The sequence below is a fragment of the Podarcis liolepis genome (genome assembly GCF_965112155.1).
Source record: "Podarcis liolepis genome assembly, chromosome: 2".
NCBI lineage: Eukaryota > Metazoa > Chordata > Lepidosauria > Squamata > Lacertidae > Podarcis > Podarcis liolepis.
Window position 1 is genome coordinate 125,130,428 of NC_139555.1, and position 20,310 is coordinate 125,150,737.

The 20,310-nt window shown below is 46.9% G+C and overlaps 2 protein-coding genes across 7 annotated transcripts in view; one reads left to right on the top strand and one right to left on the bottom strand.

Moving 5' to 3' along the window:
- Nucleotides 1-2,627: 2,627 nt before the first annotated feature.
- On the bottom strand, nucleotides 2,628-12,620 carry LOC310701548 (uncharacterized protein). 3 transcript variants are annotated; one of them, XM_083492626.1, is made up of 8 exons: nucleotides 12,083-12,619; nucleotides 11,672-11,695; nucleotides 9,709-9,853; nucleotides 9,325-9,402; nucleotides 8,689-8,869; nucleotides 6,608-7,850; nucleotides 6,262-6,360; nucleotides 2,628-5,054 (listed from the first exon to the last, which is right to left on the bottom strand). In XM_083492626.1, the coding sequence occupies exons 5-8, from the start codon at nucleotides 8,711-8,713 to the stop codon at nucleotides 5,042-5,044; spliced, it is 1,380 nt and encodes a 459-aa protein (XP_083348752.1). In that variant the 5' UTR covers nucleotides 8,714-8,869; nucleotides 9,325-9,402; nucleotides 9,709-9,853; nucleotides 11,672-11,695; nucleotides 12,083-12,619; the 3' UTR covers nucleotides 2,628-5,041. The 3 variants fall into 3 exon arrangements, with proteins under 3 accessions (XP_083348752.1, XP_083348750.1, XP_083348751.1); XM_083492624.1 differs by lacking the exon at nucleotides 8,689-8,869 and having other exon boundaries at nucleotides 12,083-12,620; XM_083492625.1 differs by lacking the exons at nucleotides 8,689-8,869; nucleotides 9,325-9,402 and having other exon boundaries at nucleotides 12,083-12,620.
- Nucleotides 12,621-14,864: 2,244 nt separating this feature from the next.
- LOC310701111 (uncharacterized protein) overlaps nucleotides 14,865-20,310 on the top strand; it is a 93,822-nt gene continuing 88,376 nt past the window's right edge. For 2 of the 4 annotated variants that reach the window (XR_014522928.1, XM_083491401.1), the window contains exons 1-3: nucleotides 14,865-15,634; nucleotides 17,199-17,372; nucleotides 19,580-19,753. Coding sequence is in view for 3 of the 4 variants with exons in the window: in XM_083491401.1 (XP_083347527.1) it covers nucleotides 17,273-17,372; nucleotides 19,580-19,753 (274 nt within the window). In the remaining variant the exon portion in view is untranslated. The remainder of the gene's footprint in view (nucleotides 15,635-17,198; nucleotides 17,373-19,579; nucleotides 19,754-20,310) is intronic. The other 2 variants (XM_083491403.1, XM_083491402.1) reach the window with 2 other exon arrangements.

Below are 20,310 nucleotides of genomic sequence, written 5' to 3' on the forward strand. Positions count from 1 at the left end.
TAAAATGCATAGTCTCATGTGCACAAAGTAATCCTTAAACCGCCCTACGTTGTTTATATTTTACAAATTCATTGTTTTACAAAAACCTTCTCATTCATGGCTACATGTCATGTTCAGAAGTCCCCCCTCCTTTTTTGGTAGCTCACTGATGAGAATTAATGAGCAATTGGTAGATTTCTGCTCTTTTTATTACCGTATCATGTTACTAGCACAAACAGGCAACTCCTTGCAAGGATAGCAGTTCTTACCCACGTCCAACGGGATGTCCCTCTCCCACTTCTCCTTCGTTCTCTGACAGGCTCATATCTCAGAGAGTGGGAGGGGGGTGAAGGAGTTACCCCCACTCTGATTGATGTATTGCTCAGCTGCCTCTCTCCTTTTTGTTTCCTAGCTACTATCTCAAAGCTGGGTAGCTCCTGTCTCAACTGTGCAGCCTCTGAATCTGCCTGTCTCTCTGCTTCATGAAACTCTGGAAGAGCGGGGGGGGGGGGGACTTCCCTCTCTTCTGTTAGAAGCTGATCTTCCTGAAATTGCATTCCCCAATCCTCCGATTCAGACCAGCCCCTGTCACTAAACTGCAAAGTGGACAAAATCCCTGGTGGCAGCCGGAACAAAGGAGGTGCTGTGGGGAACAACCAATATGGGGAGGGAAGCTGGCACAGGGAAACGTGGGCATTGCCAGTGGTTTCAGGAGAGTCATTTCCCTGTGGAGAGAGGAATCTTCCCCCATAACTGGCCCATCTTTCAGAAATCCATAGAAGGAGCAGGCAGTATAGGAGGCTGAAAGCAGAGATCAAGTGGAGTTGCCCCTCTGTCGGCATTGAGCATTTGCCCCTCACATGAAGCAGCCACAGCAGGTGCTGCAAGATGCCCACAGTTGGACTTCACCCCCAAAGGCCCCCTCCTCCATCGCCCCCCAAGACAGACGGATGCCAACAGGGTCTCTTTGCCTGACAAGGATTTCACCTGGGACCACCTTCTGCATGCAAAGCATTGAATTTGAGACCTTAAAAAACTACCGTATTTTTCGCCCTATAGGACGCATCGGCCCATAGGACGCACCTAGTTTTTTGGGGGGGAAATCAAGGGAAAAAATTTTATTTCCCCCCCAGGTTTGCGCAGCCATCCCCAAGCTAGAAGAGAGAGACAGAGCGCTCCATCTCCCTCTTCTGCCTTCAGGGACAGCATCTCTAGCCTCCGTGGGGCAGCGGCTTGCCCCGCTGTCCCCCGAGCTTATGGGGCTGGCGATGGGGAGAAGCAAGCTTGCTTCTCCCCCCGCCAGCCTCCAGATCAGGTCCGGGAATAGCGGGGTGGCGGCGCTCTGCCTCCCCGCTATCCACCGAGCTTGTGGGGCTGGTGGGGGGGGGAGCAAGCTTGCTCCCCCCCAAGCCTTCAGATCAGGTCAGGGAATAGCGGGGTGGCGGCGCTGCGCCTCCCTGCTATCCCCCGAGCTTATGGGCTGCAGGCTGCTGCCTGCAAGCCTTGCGACCACGCAGGACCTCGCGCCGGGATCCGGAGGGTGGCGCGGAGCTGCAAGAAGCCCGGGAAAGCCTGCATTCGCCCCATAGGACGCACACACATTTCCCCTTCATTTTTGGAGGGGAAAAAGTGCGTCCTATAGGGCGAAAAATACGGTATGTTTAAAGGTACGGTGTGTGGAAAGTGCTTTAGTCAGAATGGAATCCTTAATGTACACCAACAAAGTCATATACGGGAGAAACCATTTAAATGTATGGAGTGTGGAAAGAGCTTCACTAAAGGTTTAAAGCTGAACATACATCTATGAACTCATACGGGAGAAACCATTTAAATGTATGGAATGTGGGAAGAATAATAGAATCATAGAGTTGGAAGAGACCACAAGGGCCATTGAGTCCAACCCCCTGCCAAGCAGGAAACACCATCAGAGCACTCCTGACATATAGTTGTCAAGCCTCTGCTTAAAGACCTCCAAAGAAGGAGACTCCACCACACTCCTTGGCAGCAAATTCCACTGTTGAACAGCTCTTACTGTCAGGAAGAGCTTCAGAGAAAGGTGGAAACTTACAGTTCATGAACAAACTCACACAGGGGAGAAACCATTTAATGTATGGAGTGTGAGATGTGCTTCAATGAGAGAGGAGCACCTACAAAACACCAAGAAACTCAGAGAAGAAACCATTTACATGGAAGAAGTTTGGATAGTTCTTCAGTGAAGTTCATCTGTGTACAGTAACACCTCTGGTTACATACCATCCTCCTTGCAAATACCTCCTTCGGGTAACGAGCTCCGCTAACTCAGAAGTAGGTGCTCCTGAAGCGAATTTTGCCCCGGGATGTGAGCAAACACAGTGGGAGGCCCCATTAGCAAAAGTGCACCTCAGGTTAAGAACGGTTTCATGTTAAGAACAGACCTCCGGAATGAATTAAGTTCATAACCGGAGGTACCACTGTGCTCTCACGGGAAAACCCATTTAGATGTATGTAGTGTGTCTAGTGTTCACTTCGTTCTTCATATCAACAAACTATCAATTGTGTTGTAAACAAAAACTGCTCCCTTTCCCTTTTAGGGTACTCAAGAGCCCTTATAGAGTCCTTTGTAGGCTCTCCATTGGTAGGAGGAAATAACAGAGGCCAACCAGAGAATATTGAGAAGCAAAACAGCTAGTAAGCCTGATCTTTATTAAAGCTGTTACAACAGGATGCTCCCCCCACACGCAAGAAAGAGGAGGTCGTCCCAGGACAAAGGTGTGCTAGCCCTTATATAGCCTTTTGAACTGCCCACCCTGTAGCTCAAAACCACCCCTCCATGCATCATACATACATCACAGAAGGGGTGTAGCCCAGGACCACCCCCTATTTACATCATATGTACATCAGAGAAGGGACGGACTACAACAGAAATCTGAGTGAGTTGTTTTTATCCTGTCTGGCAGGTTACCTGATTGGATTAACATGTCCATATATGAGATTCTCTGAATCTTGTGACTAGCCCCGCCCCTGAATGGGTCCTTAAAATAATTTTTCTAAAACTACATATTATGTTCTCCACGGTTTTCATCTCTCTCAATCATCCATGTCTTTTGTTTCTTTACAAGCTATTTTTAAAGTCCAGCTAACGTTTTTGTTTGTTTACAATGGTCTCCCAAGTAAGTTATAAATTTTTCCCATTCTTTTTTAAAGTCATTATCTTCTTGATTCCTGAATTTCCCAGTCAGTTTTGCCATTTCAGCATTGCCATTCTTCCCTTGTTGGAACTGTTGGTTCTTTCCATATTTGGGCTAGTAGCATCCTTGCAGCTGCTGTTACATACATAAACAGTCTTTTCTGGTCTTTTAAGATATCAGAGTCTGTAATTCCTAATAGAAAGGCTTTTGGTTTTTTGACAAATGTTATTTTAAACATTTTTTTCAATTCATTGTACATCAATTCCCAAAAAGACTTTGTTAACTTACATGACCACCACAAATGATAAAAGGTACCCTCCTTTTCTTTACACTTCCAACAAATATTGGAGCTTGTTCTATACAATTTAGATAACTTAGTAGGAGTAAAAACAAAATAAAAAAATTCCAGTGGCACCTTAGAGACCATGTTTGTTATTGGTATGAGCTTTCGTGTGCATGGACACTTCTTCAGATGCACTGAAACAGAAGTCACCAGACCCTTATGTATAGTGAGAGGGTGGGGAGGGGTATTACTCAGAAGGGTGGTGGGAATGGGTGATTGGCTGATAGGTGTGGAGTCAGATACCACCGATACATCATTTTCATATAATTTTCTTTCAGCGTAGGTGCTGTGAATTTCAAAGCCGTTCTGTAGAATATTTCCAATTAAAAACAATATTTGAGAAGGATAATAAATTTAAGGGGTTTGATAAAAAAAATCTTGGTATGGGAAAAGGAAATATTATACAACAACCAACAGACTCTCTCAAAAATATATAAATTGTTACAAAATAGGAAAATAGAAAAGGAGGAAAAAGGTGACACTATTAAAAAATGGGAACAAGATCTAGACTACTCAGTTGAATATAAAGAATGGGAAAGACTGTGGACAAAAAAATATAAATTTCACAGCATGTTTCCTAATAAGAGAAAACTATATGAAAAAGCATCCCAGGTGGTATCTGGCACCAGAAAGGCTGGCAAAAATGAATAAAACATATAATTATAAGTGCTGGAGATGTAAGAAACAAAAAGGAACTTTCTGCCTTATGTGGTGGACATGCCCCAAAATTGGGAAATTTTGGAGCATGATCCATGAAGAAATAAAGAAAATACTAAGAATATCATATAGTAAAAGGCCAGAGGCATTCCTTTTAGGAATATTAAACGACAATATCCCAAAAGATCAAACTGAATTATAAGTGACGTCTGCAGCAAGAATTCTGGTGGCTAAGTATTGGAAAGGGAATCAGTTACCCACTAGGGGAGAATGGTTATGTAAGCTTTCAGAATACTTAGAGTTAGCCAAACTGACAGATATAATAAGACAAAAACCAAAAGGTGTAGTGGAATGGGAATGCCTAAACGAATACCTTAAAAGACAAGGTTCGAGGACAGAAATCTGGCTGAGTCTCGAATAACCTTGTGAAGTGAAAGGTTAAGAAAGAGGGATATATATTTAGCTGCTAGGATCGATATGATAAAGAAAACAGGAAGATACAATGAGAGGTAAAGGAGGTGCTGTGGGATTGGTGGAAGTCAACGTTTGTTTTCCTTTTTAGTGTTTATATTATTAATTTGTAAGATTTGGATTTGTTTTTGTGTATTGTTATTTTTCATTTTTTGTTGTGTGGAAAATACTAATAAAATTTACTATTAATAAAAATAATCCAATCTGTTCTCCATAGCCTCTCCCAATCTGCCATTTGTATATTATGTCCTAAGTCCTTTGCCCAGTTTATCATAGCCAATTTAACCTGTTTATCCTTTGTATGCCATTCTAGGAGCAAGTTATACATTTTTGACAGTTTTAATATTATTTTCTAGAAGTTCTTTTTGGAATCTTGATATCTCATAACTAAAACCTCTCTTTTTGTCTATCTTGAAGTTATCATTCAATTGAAAATACTGTAACCAGGGGGGCCGCTAGGGGCGCCTTGAAAGATGGCTGCCAATAACATCTTGTCCAGCTTGCACGAGGTAATTAGAGGCTGATTATGGGGAGTATATCAGTCTCCCTTCGTCTTTTCAGGGAATTGAAAAGTCACTGCCTCGCCTACGGTTGCCATAAATCACCACCGAGTTCGGATGAAGGAGGGGGTGAGAGGCACTAGGCGGAAAGCCCTCAGGCAGGCTTGGAGCTCCCTGCCAGCTACTTTCAGGAGCGAACCTGGTTGCAATGTTTAAAAAGGAAAGAATTGGATAAATAAACGCACATGCTTCAAGAGAAGTCAGGAATGCTTTTATCTGCTAATAATTTTACCACTGAGAAGAAGATCGGGACGGAAGGACAGAAGGACGGAAGGAAGGAACAGAGATAACATCAGAGAACGGCCGACATGTTGGTATGTGGAACGGTACGAAAGGGGGGGGGAGACTTTTTTATTTTATTTTTTGTGAGTATTTAATAACCCTCCGCCTTAAAAAACCGTCTTGACGACCAATTTGCAAGTGGGAGAGAAAATGAACTGTGTGGAAAAAATAATATGTTTGTGAAAGATTTGGAAAGAAGTGAGTCTCTCTCGGTGGCGCAGCAAGAAATGTTTCGATGCGTAGGCAGACTTTGGCTGCAAGATGGATGGTCTAGGGTGGAAGAACCGCTTGGATATCAGGCTGGAATTGTAAATCTGAAAGGGCTGTTATCCTCCTGGAAGACTAATTATGAGGCAGCGGATCTAGAAAGTAAACGAGTGGACATTTAGATTGTATTTCATTGGAATGACAAGATGGCGTGTCTGCTCGAAAACTTGATTGTTGGATTTCTGTGAGAGACATACAAGAGAGCATTACAAAACCCACACAGAGACAAAATAAGACTGTTCCTTTCAATCCACTTGTGGAGAAAACTCGGAGGTGACAGAAAAGGAAAATGAATAATGACAAAGATGAGAAGATGTGACTGGAAACATCATTGCAGTGAGGAAAAGCAGCACGAATTTGGATGTTTGGATTCCTGACGATCGAGAAGCATGAGTACCCCCCACAAAAAAAAAATTAATTTGGAAAACATTTGGACTTTATGATCTGTATTGATATAATTTGGACTAATTGGTATGATATGTTTAATCTGGCAAATGTAAACTTAATAAAAATTATTGGGGGGGGGAGAAAATACTGTAACCAATCTGTTACTAGTTCCCTTATCTCTTCAAAATATTTTAATTTTAACTGATTTTGCACTTCGGTTAGCAGCTCTCTATAAGTCGGCCAGTTACTGGAGAGCCAGCATGGTGTAGTGGTTAAGAGCGGTAGTCTCATAATCTGGGGAACCGGGTTCGCGTCTCCGCTCCTCCACATGCAGCTGCTGGGTGAACTTGGGCCAGTCACACTTCTTTGAAGTCTCTCAGCCCCACTCACCTCACAGAGTGTTTGTTGTGGGGGAGGAAGGGAAAGGAGAATGTTAGCCGCTTTGAGACTCCTGAAGGGGAGTGAAAGGCGGGATATCAAATCCAAACTCTTACTTCTCATGTTCACTTTGCCTGTAAGTGTTCTTTGATGTGCAGTGGGTTCTTCGATGTAAAGTAAGGTGGTGATTGAGACTGAAACTCTTTCCACACTCCATACATTTAAATGGTTTCTCCCTGGTGTGAGTTCTTTGATGCAAAGTAAGGTTTCCACTCTGACTGAAGTTCTTTCCACACTCCATACATTTAAATGGTTTATCCCCAGTATGAATTCTTTGATGTGCAGTAAGGCTTCCGCTCTGACTGAAGCTCTTTCCACACTCCATACATTTAAATGGTTTCTCCCCAGTGTGAATTCTTTGATGTGCAGTAAGGGTTCCGCTCTGGTTGAAGCTCTTTCCACACTCCATACAATTAAATGGCTTATTCCCAGCATGGGTTTTTTGATGTAAAGTAAGGACACTCCCAATACGGAAGCGCTTTCCACAATCTATGCATTCATATGGTTTCTCTCCTGTGTGGATTCGTAGATGTTCTGTAAGTGCACTCCTACAAGTGAAGCTCTTTCCACACTCCATGCATTTATGCAGTTTCACTCCTGTGCAGTTTCTCTGATGTAAAGTAATATGGGTATTGAGATTGAAACTCTTTCCACACTCCATAGTTTTTAATGGTTTCTCCCCTGTGTGGGTTTTTTGATGTGCAATAAGGTTTCCGCTCTGGCTGAAGCTCTTTCCACACTCTATACATTTAAATGGTTTTTCTCCGGTGTGGCTTCTTTGATGTAAAGTAAGATGGTGATTGAGACTGAAACTCTTCCTGCATATCATACATTCATATGGTTTCTCCCCTGTGTGGGTTCTTTGATGTGCAATAAGGTTTCCGCTCTGGCTGAAGCTCTTTCCACAGTCCATGCATTTGAATGGTTTCTCCCCTTTGTGGGTTTTTGTATGCTTGACAAGGTTACCAGCACTACTGAGGCTCTTTCCACATTCCGTGCATTGAAACGCTTTCTCCCCTGCTTGGGTTCTTTGATGTAAACTAATGCTTCCATTCTGACTGAAGCTCTTTCCACACTCCACACTGCTACTTCCTGTGCATTCTTCCTGTGGACTCAGTGATACACGGACATCAGTGTCCTGAGTAGTAAGGGATTTGGTTTTCCAGTTCTTCAACACATTTCCTACATGCTTTTCAGGTGATCGTTGATTTACAAAGGTCTCTTTCTGTGCTTCATGCCCCACATTTTCTACAGACACCACAGATGGCTCACCATAATTCTCACTTTTCTGCCCATTACCTGTTTTGAGTCAGAAAAAGAAAATGCAATTCAAATTACAACTCAGAAGCAGAGACACTCATCATAGATCGAGCCCAGTTTTCCACTTCTCTGAGTTTACCATTTTCTTTCCCCCCTTTTTAAAAATTATTTTTTTTGTTGTTAAAATAATTCAACATTAATACACATACAAACATACAATTCATACAACATACCTACCTACATACAACATACCTACAACATACCTACACTCAATCTCACAGATAATTCCCATCACCATCCACCATCCAAAGAAATTGCAATTGAGTAGATTGGAAGTCTAACACAAAGGGTGAGGGGTGGTGGATGAGTTTACCATTTTCAAGCATGCCCCCCTCCTTCCTTCCCTGCCCAGCTGAATCTGAAGTTAGCTTCTGAATATGCTTCTGACTATGAATATGTTGTCTCAAGACACCAACACAAGTCCCTTCCTGCTCCTCCTCAAACTTGCTGAGCTGTGTCTGCTCATCTCTCCCCTTCCTCAGAGCCCCATCCAACTGGATATTATCCTTCAACCCAAATGACGAAATACAAAATAGCCAGACACTCCTAGTGCTACTACTGCCATGGCTCTCTTCCCAAAAGCAGGGAAAGGCAAGATCTTAGCTCTCCTGCTGAGGGATAGCAGAGGGGACACGTGGGCCCAACAGAACCCCCCTGGCACCCGTGAAGAGGATCTCAGCTCAGTGGCACTACAGAGGACATTTTAATTTGGGGTGCATCTCAGCACATGGAAGGGAAACCTCAGCCTGGAGGCCGTCTCTGCTCTTTAGAAGAAGACCCTGTGTGGGCAACATTTTGCAAATTGAGAGTGGCTTGCCTGCACACTGTGGGGCCAGAGGCATTTACAACAAATGTAAATGCGACCTTTGGACAGGAGCAGAGCTTCCACACACCCTTCTCTGTCCTCCATCCAGGCTGGCAAGAAGCCCCATCTGATTTCAAGGAAACAACCCAGCCAGACCATAAACACTCAAGGAAGGTGGGAAGCCGGTCAGGGTCTGGGGAGAAGAGAGTCCCAAGGGCTAGCTGGAGAGGTTTGAAGGCCACATTTGTCCACCTAGCCCCACAGGGGCCAACTAAATACTGATAGGAAGCCCAGAAGCAGGATTTCTCTTCCTTGGGCCAGTATACCTGAAGGAGCATCTCCACCCCCCATCGTTCAGCCCAGGCACTGAGGTCCAGAGCCGAGGACCTTCTGGCGGTTCCCTCCCTGCGAGAAGTGAGGTTACAGGGAACCAGGCAGAGGCCCTTCTTGGTGGTGGCGCCCGCCCTGTGGAACGCCCTCCCATCAGATGTCAAGGAGATAAACAACTACCTGACTTTTAGGAGAAATCTGAAGGCAGCCCTGTTTAGGGAAACCCAGACAGATAGGGGGGGTATAAATTATTTACATTTATAGTTATATTTCTGGAGCAAAAAGGGTCCCATGACACAACTAAGACTAAGCGCATACCTGCTGAGGTCTCCCCTTCTTTGGGGTCCTGGAGGAATGGACCTTGTTCTTCTTCCCAACAGGAACTGAGGTCTGAATCTGCCAAGGAAAGAGTTAATATTAGCTATTTTGGGCCACAAAACAAGCCATACCTTTCAAACCAATCTGTATTTTTGACCGCAAAGGCAAAAAGGAGGAATTGCCATATCCAGATCCTATAAAGGCACTGTGATTAACTCCTGCCAAGAAACCTATGTCCCCACTGTGGAAAGATGTGTGCATCCAGAATTGGACTCCACAGTCACTTACGGACACACTGTTAAGACCATGTTCAATAAATGGAACAAAGAGCAGATTGGCTCTTTCAATGTCTAGCAGCCAAGAGGAATAAAAATGTGCCCTTACCTAGAGAGGCCACCATCTCATAATTCTCCTCCATGACTTCCTTGTGCAGAGCTCTTTGGCCACGATCCAACAGAGCCCACTCCTCCTCCTTGAAAAACACAGCCACCTCCTCAAAGGTCAAGAGGGCCTGGATGGTCACCAGATTCTGGAAGAAGAAGAAGAAAAGATAACTTTTTTTAAAGGTCCCTTCCCTACTTGACACACAAGCAAGCGTAAAGTGGGCCACTTCTGGGACTCTCTCACCTGTTGCCACAAAGCAGAGAGCAGCTCTTTGATGTGAACAATGGACAAATACAGATTTATTTAAGGTTGGAGACATTTACACAGATGGCAGACCTTTGACTGGCGAACAAATATTAAGCAAAGCTAGACAACATCTGGAACTGGCTAAATGTGCCTCAAATTACACATTTTCTAACAAACCAAAAAGTTACTGCACATGCCTCTAGACCCTAGACCAGGGGTAGGCAAGCTAAGGCCCGGGGGCAGGATGCGGCCCAATCGCCTTCTCAATCCAGCCCGTGGATGTTCCAGGAATCAGCGTGTTTTTACATGAGTAGAATGTGTCCTTTTATTTAAAATGCATCTCTGGGCTATTTGTGGGGCATAGGAATTCGTTCATTCCCCCCCCCCAAAAAAAATACAGTCTGGCCCCCCCACAAGGTCTGAGGGACAGTGGACCGGCCCCCTGCTGAAAAAGTTTGTTGACCCCTGCTCTAGACCCTAGACCCTTACCTCAAAGTTGAAATTCTAATTACAGATACCAATCCAAAATCCAAACACATATTATCAAAAAAAACTAAAAAATGGTGAAAACGAAACATCCTATGTACCCCAACTTTGGTATTGTTAAAAAATATTTTTTTAAGAGATAATAATGCCAATTTCGAGCTTTAAAGAACTCATCACCTTTGTTTTAGTAGCTGCACAACAAGTCTTTGATCAAAATTGGAGATTTCTGGAACACTTACAGTTAAGACAATGGAAACAGAAAATCTGGACGATTGCACTTTCATAAAAACTGACCAAGGGAGCTCAAGCATTAGTTGGAAAAAGCTACGAGGGTGACACATACGCTATGTTTTCCCACAGAGACACACATTGGGGGGGACGCTTTGACAGAGAGTTATCTTTATATGTTTGTTATGTTCAACATTTTGAAAAAACAAAAACTTATACAATACATATATATTTAAGGGGGGGGGGGGGAGAGAGAGAAGCAGGGACCAGTCCAGGAACTACAAGGGAGAGACAGGGAACAGGAAGAATGTCAAACTTTACATAGAAGCTTTAGAAAACCATGTCTTGGTCTTTAGGGGACATTTAGCCTGGGTTTGCCCAGTCACTCAGCTTTGTGAGGTTTTAGGATCATATCCAAAACCTCTGAATGTGTTTCTTGGAAATCCTGCCTCTCTAGGAAGCAGGGGGAGGGGTGCTTGGCAGGCGATTCCTTCTCCCCTCCCTGCAAACATAAATTCCCTTGCTCCCCAAAAGCTCTATTTCCCCATTTGCTTTGTGAGAAGGTCCCAGGTCCAATCCCTGGCAGAGGCAACAAAAGAGACCCCCCCTCCCAAAAAACTCATCATGTGAAGGAAGGTTGCACAGTGTTACACCCCCCCCCCTTAACCCCATGGAAGAAAAGATCCCTCATTATTACACCTGTTTACAAAGGGGAGCAGGGCTGTGTCTGAGGGTGCCCCCCCCCCCGTTATAACAGCCCCTCAGAGCAGCCTGGTGTCGTTAGGCCCGTTTTGCTAGAGGGGTTCTGAGCAGTATCATACGACAACCCTCAAGGGAAGTCCGGGGTCATTATCATGGATAGCTTTTTTCTTTTTAAGGCAGGGTCCTGGATGTTGGGCTATGCTATTAGGGGCGGGGGGCGTAGCTCCAAGGCAGAGCAGCTGCTTTGCATGCAGAAGGAGGTGCCCGGTTCAATTCTTCGATTCCTCAGGGCCAGCCTTACCATTGGGCAGCCTCAGGTGGTTTCCTCGGAGCAGTGGCGTAGCGTGGGTTGTCAGCACCCGGGGCAAGGCAAGTAATTTGCACCCCCTAACCCCTAACCTGCCGCCGCTGCCAGCTTCTTCTTGCTGCTGCCTGGTCTGGTCTGGTTCTCTCCCGCGCTCAGCGCTGCGCTGGGTGGTCGCTGCACTGTCCCTCCCCCAGATAGTCCCTCGCTCTCTCTCCGTACCGCATGCCTGGCACCCCCCCCCCCTCCACAGTGGGCGGCGACCGGATCGGATTCGCACAGCCAGCACTGCAGTGAGAGAGAGTGAGTGAGCCAGGTAGGGGCAGAGAGCTGAGAGTACGAGCCCCCCCCCCAGATGTTGCGCCCGGTGCGGCTGCCCCCCCCCCTGCACCCCCCACGCTACGCCACTGCCTCGGAGGGCAGGATCCAGGGAAGATGCAGACTGGAGGCGAAGCCTGTCTCTCCCCTGGAGCGGAGCAGCAGCAGCCGGGGCGGAAGAAGATGAATGACCAAGACGCAACGGCTTCAATGGGCTTCCAGCTTCCGGCTCCCCTGATTGGTTCGCCGCCGCCTCTCGGGTCTCTTCTGATTGGTTCTCTTTTACCCGGGCCTCCATTCATACTGTGTTCCCTTCCTGCAACAGAATCACTTGCACTTCTTGGCATTCTTCTGGTTATGGATACCCTTTTCCAAGATTATTTTATTCCAAATAATAACGTATTGCAAACTGTGTCAGAAGTATTTCATTTTGTTTTAGTTGAGATCGCTGCATTGCAGGGGGTCGGACTAGATGACACTTGGGGCCCCTTCCGGTTCTATGGTTCTAATTCCTCCAGTTAATTGGGGCGGGGGAGGGGCAGTTTCCCAACGAAGCCCCAAGAGGAGGAGGGCAAGGGGCAGCTCGTCACGTCCGGTTCCCATCTGACCACAGGCTGCTCTGCAGCCGTAGCTCTATGGTTAGGCAGTCTCCAGGCGGGTTGGCGGGGGGCGTCAGTGGATGGGAAATCAGGAAGGGGAGGTTCTGATTGCAGGAGAGGACAATGAGCAGGTATAGGCAAACTCGGCCCTTCAGATTTTTTTTTGGACTACAACTCCCATCATCCCTAGGTAACAGGACCAGTGGTCAGGGATGATGGGAGTTGTAGTCCCAAAAAATATGAAGAGCCTATGCCTGACAAAGAGGTAAAGATGCGGAGTGGTGGAAGGGCAAATATATAAAACTGCAAAATCAAGGCAGGTGTCAGTCAACACTGATGGCATTCTCCCATGACTGCTAGTAATGTTTTGGTCTAACGTTGCCTGCTGTTTTGTTCCTTCTGCTTCCAGAATTCCATGCGCTTAAATTTAGCAAGCACTAGCAAAAAACAAAACAGGGGCATCCCCATGCCGAAAATGGATGGGGGCGGAATGGGGTGGGGGCAGAACGGGAGAATCCCCAATGAGTCCATGGGGCTAGCTGGGGGGGGGGGAGTTGGGAAAGGCAGCTGCCCACCCCTAAATCAATAAAAGTACATAGCTAATCGAGGTTCTGCCCCCCCCCAAAGGCCTGTCTCCATAAACAACCCCCCCACAAAAATCCTGCTTCTCCCCATGCCACTGATGTGCATCCCAGTGGCCCTGAATGTAAGTGGAGATTTCTGCCCCCACCCCCACCCCACAGGGGAGCTGCAGAAAGACTGTTCTTGGTCAAGGGAGCCGTGGACTCAGAAAGATTGAAATCCACCGGCATAAACAAACAAACAAACAAACTGCAAAGCTCTTTTACGTGGTACCAGTCCACCCACCTGCACCTCTCCCCCTGCCTTTTCTCTGCTTTTGGGGGTGGATTCTACCACCACCCCCTATTTCAGAAAAGAGGGGGTGTGCATGGGGTGCTTTTAAGCAAAATGAGCATTGTTCTGGAAGAGAAGCGAGAGAAGGGGATATAAGTAACAAAAAAACAACTGCTCTTTTTCACTTATGGGGTACCCAAGAACCCATATAGAGACCTTTTGTAGGTTCGGTGTCGGTGGGAGAAAATAACAGAGGCCAATAAGAGAATATCGAGAAGCAAAGCAGCTAGTAAGCCTGATCTTTATTAACTGTTGCAACAGGTGCTCACAACCCCACGCAGGAGGCACGAGGGACCCCGAACAATGGCACGCAAGCCCTTATATAAACCACTTATAAATGTCATCTCCAACTCCTCAAAAGATTCCATCAACGGTGTCAAAAATATAATATAAACACTGACAACTGGGAAACACAGGCCTGCGAGCGCTCCAATTGGAGAACAGCCTTTACCAAAGGTGTCATGGGCTTTGAAGACACTCGAACTCAGGACTCAAGGGAGAAACGTGTTGCACGCTTGGCAAATCCATACCATGATCAACTCTCGCCCTGAAACCAATGTCCCCACTGTGGAATAACATGTGGATCCAGAATTGGCCTCCACAGTCACTTCTGGACTCATTGTTAAAACCGTGTTTATGGAAGGCAATCTTACTCGGCTATGAGGGATCGCTAAAGAAGAAGATAGATATTTGAAATTGCCTGCCCTGGAGCCCAAGACTCCCATACATCATACATACATCAGAGAAGGGGTGGTCTACAGCAGAAATCCGAGTGTGTTGTTTTTCTCCTGTCTGCTAGGATAATGGATCACTGATTGCATTACCTGGGCCATTTGGCCACTCTTTTGTGATGTTAACTACTTAATTCCTGAATCCAGCTCACAGGCTCACCTTATTCATACACAGACACAACCTTAAGACAGGATTTGTGAATAAAGAGAGTGGGGAGGCTTTTCCATTTCCTTCCTCTTTGCAGAGAAATATTTGAGGTGCCTGAAAGAGTCAAAATGACTTTAGGACTGTTTCCCTGTACTTTTTCCAGACATGTGGTTTATATATTTATGTGTTTGCCTTGTACAATTATGAACATTTTATATATGTAAGACATTAAAATTCCTATAGCACCCCTTTTTATTTCTTTGTTTTTATTATTCAAATGTTCTCCATTTAGTGTGTGTGTGTGTGTGTGTGTGTGTGTGTGTGTGTGATTGAACATGGAGCCAGGCCTGTTGGCCCTCATAATAACTTCGCTGGGTCTGGAGCCTCGCTCTGATTGGCTCCCAAGACAGCGAGGGGCGGAGCCAGCCCTTTTGGAGGGAAAATAAAAGGAGCCATTTCTGAGGGAGTTTTCTGAGAGGGAGAAAGGGGGGACTGAGGGGGGGGGACCCTGGAGGGGAAGGTGAGGAGAATCTCCACTGGGAGAGGAGGGTCTGGGGAGAGGAGTCAGGCGGGAATTCAACGGGAGAAGCTATGGGGAGGCGGAGGAAAGCGGAGTGTCCTTCCAGTGAGGAGGGGAAAAGGAGACCCCCCCCCACAGGCCAGTCACCAGGGCTGAGGGGATCCCCTGGGTCCGCAAGACTGACTGGAAATCCCTCCGGAGTGGCTGAGAGGGAGGAGAGCAGAGGAAAAGGGCCCCCCCTCGCTCACGAACCCCCCAGGTCTGAATCTGTGGTGGAAGCAGGGCTGCGTCCCAAGGATTGAACGGGGACAAAACTCAGGGAAGGAGCGAGAGGGAAGGGGCAGAAACCCAGGGGAACATTTGGCCCCCGTTTCTAGAAAGCGGAACATCCGCCTTAATTATTATTATTATTTTATTTACCCCCCACCCACCTGGGGGCAGGGCACAAAGCTGCTGTCTTCAGGGCCTCTGAGCCGAGAATCACAGAGAACTCTGCACATGCCCCGGACCCCCGGATTCTGGGAGGGAAGGAGGACAGCCAGCCAGCCAGGGGGCTGTGCTCAGCTTGCGAAGGGTTAAGTGGAACAGAGCCGGAGTCCTAGAGAGGACAGGAAGTGGAGAGGCGGGGCGGGTCCTCCAGAGCGAATCCCCTCCCTCCGTGCCCAGTCCCGTCTTTTGTCTCTTGTCTCCTCCCCGCGCTGCCTCGGTTTCCCTCCTGGGAAGAATCCGGTGAGTCTCCTCTCTCTTCCCCCTTGGGGTGCCCATGGGAGAAGGGGGTCCCGGGGCTGCAGGGGGAGACCCCCGAGTCTGGGAGCAGAGGGTCCTGCCCCCCATTCCTCTCTGCCAAGCCTGTGAGGGGGCGAGTTTCCAGGGGGTCTGCAGCTCTGCTCTTCCTTGGCATCCTCTTTGGGGAAGGAGGGAGGGGTCTGGGGGGGGAGGGCATGCCCAGAATGCCCCCCCTTCCAGTGGAGGAGCCCCTGCCAGGCCGGCCTTTCCCCCGGGCAGATCCTCCTCCAGATCAGCTCAGGTCTCCAGCCCAGAGCCTCAAGGGAAGCCTCTCTGGGCAAGGGCCACGCCTGGGGCTCCTCCGCGGAGAAAAGGGGAGAGCGAGAGGGCTGAGCTGGCTGCACTGGGCTTGCCAGGGTTCAAGGGAACGGAGCTGCCTTCCTTGAGAGGAGAGGGTGGAAAGCCGCCTGAAGGACCCCAAGATCTTGTCCTGAAGGGGGTGAGGCGATGCAGGGAGGAGAAGGAGGGGGCTCTGGGGGGGGGGGTCTGCCAACGTTTCTCTCTCTGATCCCAGAGTGAGCGTTCAAGGATGTTCCCCATCCCGGAGTTTCTCTGCAGCTGCTGCTGTTGCAGAATGTTTTATTTACATTAAACTTATAATTTTCACAGTGCATAGGTAAAACTGGAACTCCAACCCGCAGGAGCCAGGGATTGGACAGACTTTTCTAAAGGGAACTAAGACAATCTATACGGAATATATGGCAAGCATGATTGTGAATAGTACTCTCTTAGAAAAATGTAAGATACAGTAGGGGACATTTATTTATGTATTATCAAGAAGAATAAAGCAAGGATAAAAGACACCTGATGAGGAGATTTCACCCCTCCCATACCCAAGAATCTCCTGATGATCTCCTGATGGTCTCTGCTGACTCTCCAGAGAGGAGGAGGCGTGTCCTGCCTATCTACTTATTCTGCCCAGCAACATATCTGTGTGTGTGAGAGAGAGTCAGTCAGTCAGTGTATCGGAGAAAGTGAGAGTGTTGGAGATCCTAGAGATACGATTGATGCTAAGTGCAGCTGCAGACTCTCAGTGTAGCATTGATTTATGCTTAGAATATTCCGCTCAGTATATAGTTTTGTATCATAGTTGTAGTTACAGAATAAAAGGAAGATATTCTACAGAGCTGCTCTCCGAGTGGTTTATACTCTGCAAGACTCTGCAAAACTCTGCTGCGCAACGACTGTATTATTGAGACAGTGAATCCGGTGCTCTCAGCTATAAGCTGTGAGTCCACAGCACTGTGACCTGTTCCTGTGAGAAAGGAGGTCTCTGGCGGTGCTTCTCAGCTCGCCTAGCCCAGTCGGGGTTGAGGTGCATGAGTCCAGTTGGTGCACTGGCTCTAGGGCGATGCTGACACCTACTCCCCACCTTCCGGGACAAAAGAGGGATTATCAGTCATTGTGTGGCTCCTACTACTAACGAGACATTGGTACTATCTCAAAATAGACTAGTTCTATCAAGCTACCCTAAGATTTGGGAATCTTGCTCCTTCCTCTCTCCCAGAACCCTGCAGCTTGTTGTGGCTTCTCAACTCCTCAGGAAGGAAGGAAGAGACAGATCCTGCAAAGCGTGGAAGGATGGAAGGGGGAAGATGGACGGTTGACCTGGTCAGGTTGTCTCCTGCATCCCTCCTCACAACCTCTGAGCGTTCCCTCCCAGGGACCTCAGAGAGATCTGGTGAGTTCCAGGGGAGGGGAGATGGGGACATGGATGGATGGAGCCAGAGAGGTATTGGGGCTTGCTCAGGGGGGCACCATTTTTGGGCTCCTCCACCTGCCTGCCTGCGCCTTTGTCATCTGCAGGCAATTTGAGCTAGGAATTCATCCCAGCTCTCTGACCACCGCGATGTATTGGCAGCTCAAAATGTCTAAAACCAGCACCATGATTGAATGCTCTACCAGAAAACTTACCGATCCATTGGGCAGCACTGGAAGGCATGACTCTTGAAACATAGACTTCCGGTTTGTCTGCAAAGGGAAATTGCGAGTCGTCTGTCTAAAAGACGACCATTACTGGGGGTTTTGAGCAGTGGTGGTGAGTGCCAGAGTTAGACAGCCCCCCCCCAAACCCCACTGGTAGTGGGGTGTCGAGGGGACCAGCCGGGCATGAAGAGGCTTGATGCGATTGCCGGAGCCCCAACACTGCATCGGCAGCGCGTGGGGTGTGTGGGTGTGTGAGACAGTGGCTTGAGCCGGCCCATGGCTCCAGCGCAATTCAGAAACCCGAAACCAGAAATCGCCACCTGAAGCAGCAGACTTTCAAAGAAAAAAAGGTATTGTCAACAACAATGGACTTTTCAAAATAAAAAGAATTGGATTTGATTTTGATTTGTCAAAGACGGAATCTAAACAAGAAGTAAACTACCGTATTTTGAAGGGAAGATTTTGCAATACAGACTTGTGAATGGGGAAAAAAACTTTGTTTTTTGTTCTTTTTAATAATTATTATTAACTGGCCAATCACATCAAATTAAATCACATCACATAAATTCCAAATTACAAAGCCAAATTTTTAAATTTTGTTTGGGGAACCCATACTTCAAGATCCAAAGGGGGATTCAGATCATCTTCTTAGTACTGCGTTAATGTCCAAATCAGTCCAGACAAAGTTCATAATTCTATCCAGTCTTATCTGGATCATATCTTATTCATATAATTTCTCTTTTTCTTTTATGATCTCTTCTGTTAGTCTCCTTAAGCCGATAGCAAGTATAATAATCCTGTGTGGATTTCCCGTTCCTCCACTAAGTCCAGATGGTTTCTATATATCTCCTTCGTAGATAACATCGCTCTTTCCGTCGTAAATTTTGGCATTTGTCGCTCATAAGTCCCACCGAGGAGTTGATCCACAATATGTAAACAACTCTATTTCTCTCTTTCTCCTCCCAGACCCAAGAGCTCCAACAATGCCTCCCAAAATGGCGACGGTATTTTTAACTGTGTCATTCCAAAACTCTTAGCTTTCCAGCTTCATCTTGAAACATTGCTTTGGATCGAAAGTTTATCTCCACACAGTCTTAAATCCACAGCTTGTCCTTGATTTCTGACTCATTAGGGGAGGGGGTTCTTGTTAAATCACATTAAAAAAGGGAAGGAGACATTGGTGGTTTCTCAAAGTAGACTAGTTCTATCAAGCTACGCATAGCCTTTGGGAATCTTATCACAAGAGGAGCGTAAAGCTCACCTCTGGAGTTTTTGGAGGATATACATGCCTGGTGTTCTTAAGAACACTGTAGATTTAGAACATGTGGAAGATCTATACTTTGATTGCTTCCGTGCCAGGGTGGGGGCCACATTTTGGGACTGGAGACTTGTGAAGATGGTGTATAAGCACAGATGATATCTAAGGAGGAGGGGTGTATTAGTTTCCTGGTATTTCAAAAATGTGGCATCACCGGCTCCTCTGCTTCCTCATACAGATTTGGTCCCCATGCAACTCCTGACAGAGGTGGATACGGCCACAACATCTGTTTGGCTTGTGATGAGAGAGCTCAAAGATTGTGAACAGGGCTCTCCATACAAAGCATCTAGCATGGGGGCACCTACATGTAATATCTACTCTGCTATTTTTTGCCCATACTCTGGGGTTGCAGTTTTCAGGCTTGGGGACAGGACGGTGACTGGTTTTTGTACCAAGTTCTGTCAATTATCCCCACTGAGTTCAATGGATCTACTCTCAGGTCACTACTGTGCAGACCATGCCAGGCTTGCATGTGGGGTGAGGAGCATACAGAAGAAATTGGAATCACTGGAGCTGTTTAGAAATGGGGCTTCTCTTGGGAAGGGGCTGCCCCATTTGTGCTTCTCCAGGTGCAGGGGAATATCTAGGGCAGGAGAATCCCTGCAGGGCCTCTGAGGCTCCCTTTGCTTCTTCCTCTCTCCCAGGACCCTGCAGCTTGTGGTGGCTTCTCAACTCCTCAGGAAGGATGAAAGAGACTGAATCTGTAAACCTAGCGAGGATGGAAGGGGGAAGATGGACAGTTGACCTGGTCAGGTTGTCTCCTGCATCCCTCCTCACAGCCTCTGAGCGTTTCCTCCCAGGGACCTCCAAGAGATCTGGTGAGTTCCAGGGGAGGGGAGATGGGGACATGGATGGAACCGGAGAGGTATTGGGGCTTGCTCGGGGGGCACCATTTCGGGCTCCTCCACCTGCCTGCCTGCGCCTTTGTCATCTGCAGGCAATTTGTGCTAGGAATACATCACAGCTCCCCGGCCACCGCAATGTATTGGCAGCTCAAAATGTCTAAAACCTGTACCGTGATTGAATGCTCTACCAATGTCAGACAACTTACCTATCCAACAGGCAGCACTAGAAGTCACGACTCTTGAAAGTAACCTGATTCTGGGCTTCCGATTTCTCTGCGAAGGGAAATGGCACTGCAGTGCGAGTCGTCCATCTAAATGACAACCGTTACCGGGGCTGTTGGTACTAAAGGGTTAAGAGGTAACAAGTCGCTCTAATCACTGAGCAGCTGGAAGTCATTAAGCATCCAGGAATGTGAGTTAGTTTGTATAAATAGTCAGTTCACCTGTGTGTTCTCGGCCTCTCTTCCCCCGTGTTTGCTGATATGAGTTAAGTTTAGAGTAACGTTTTCTTTATGCCGGAGATAAAAGCA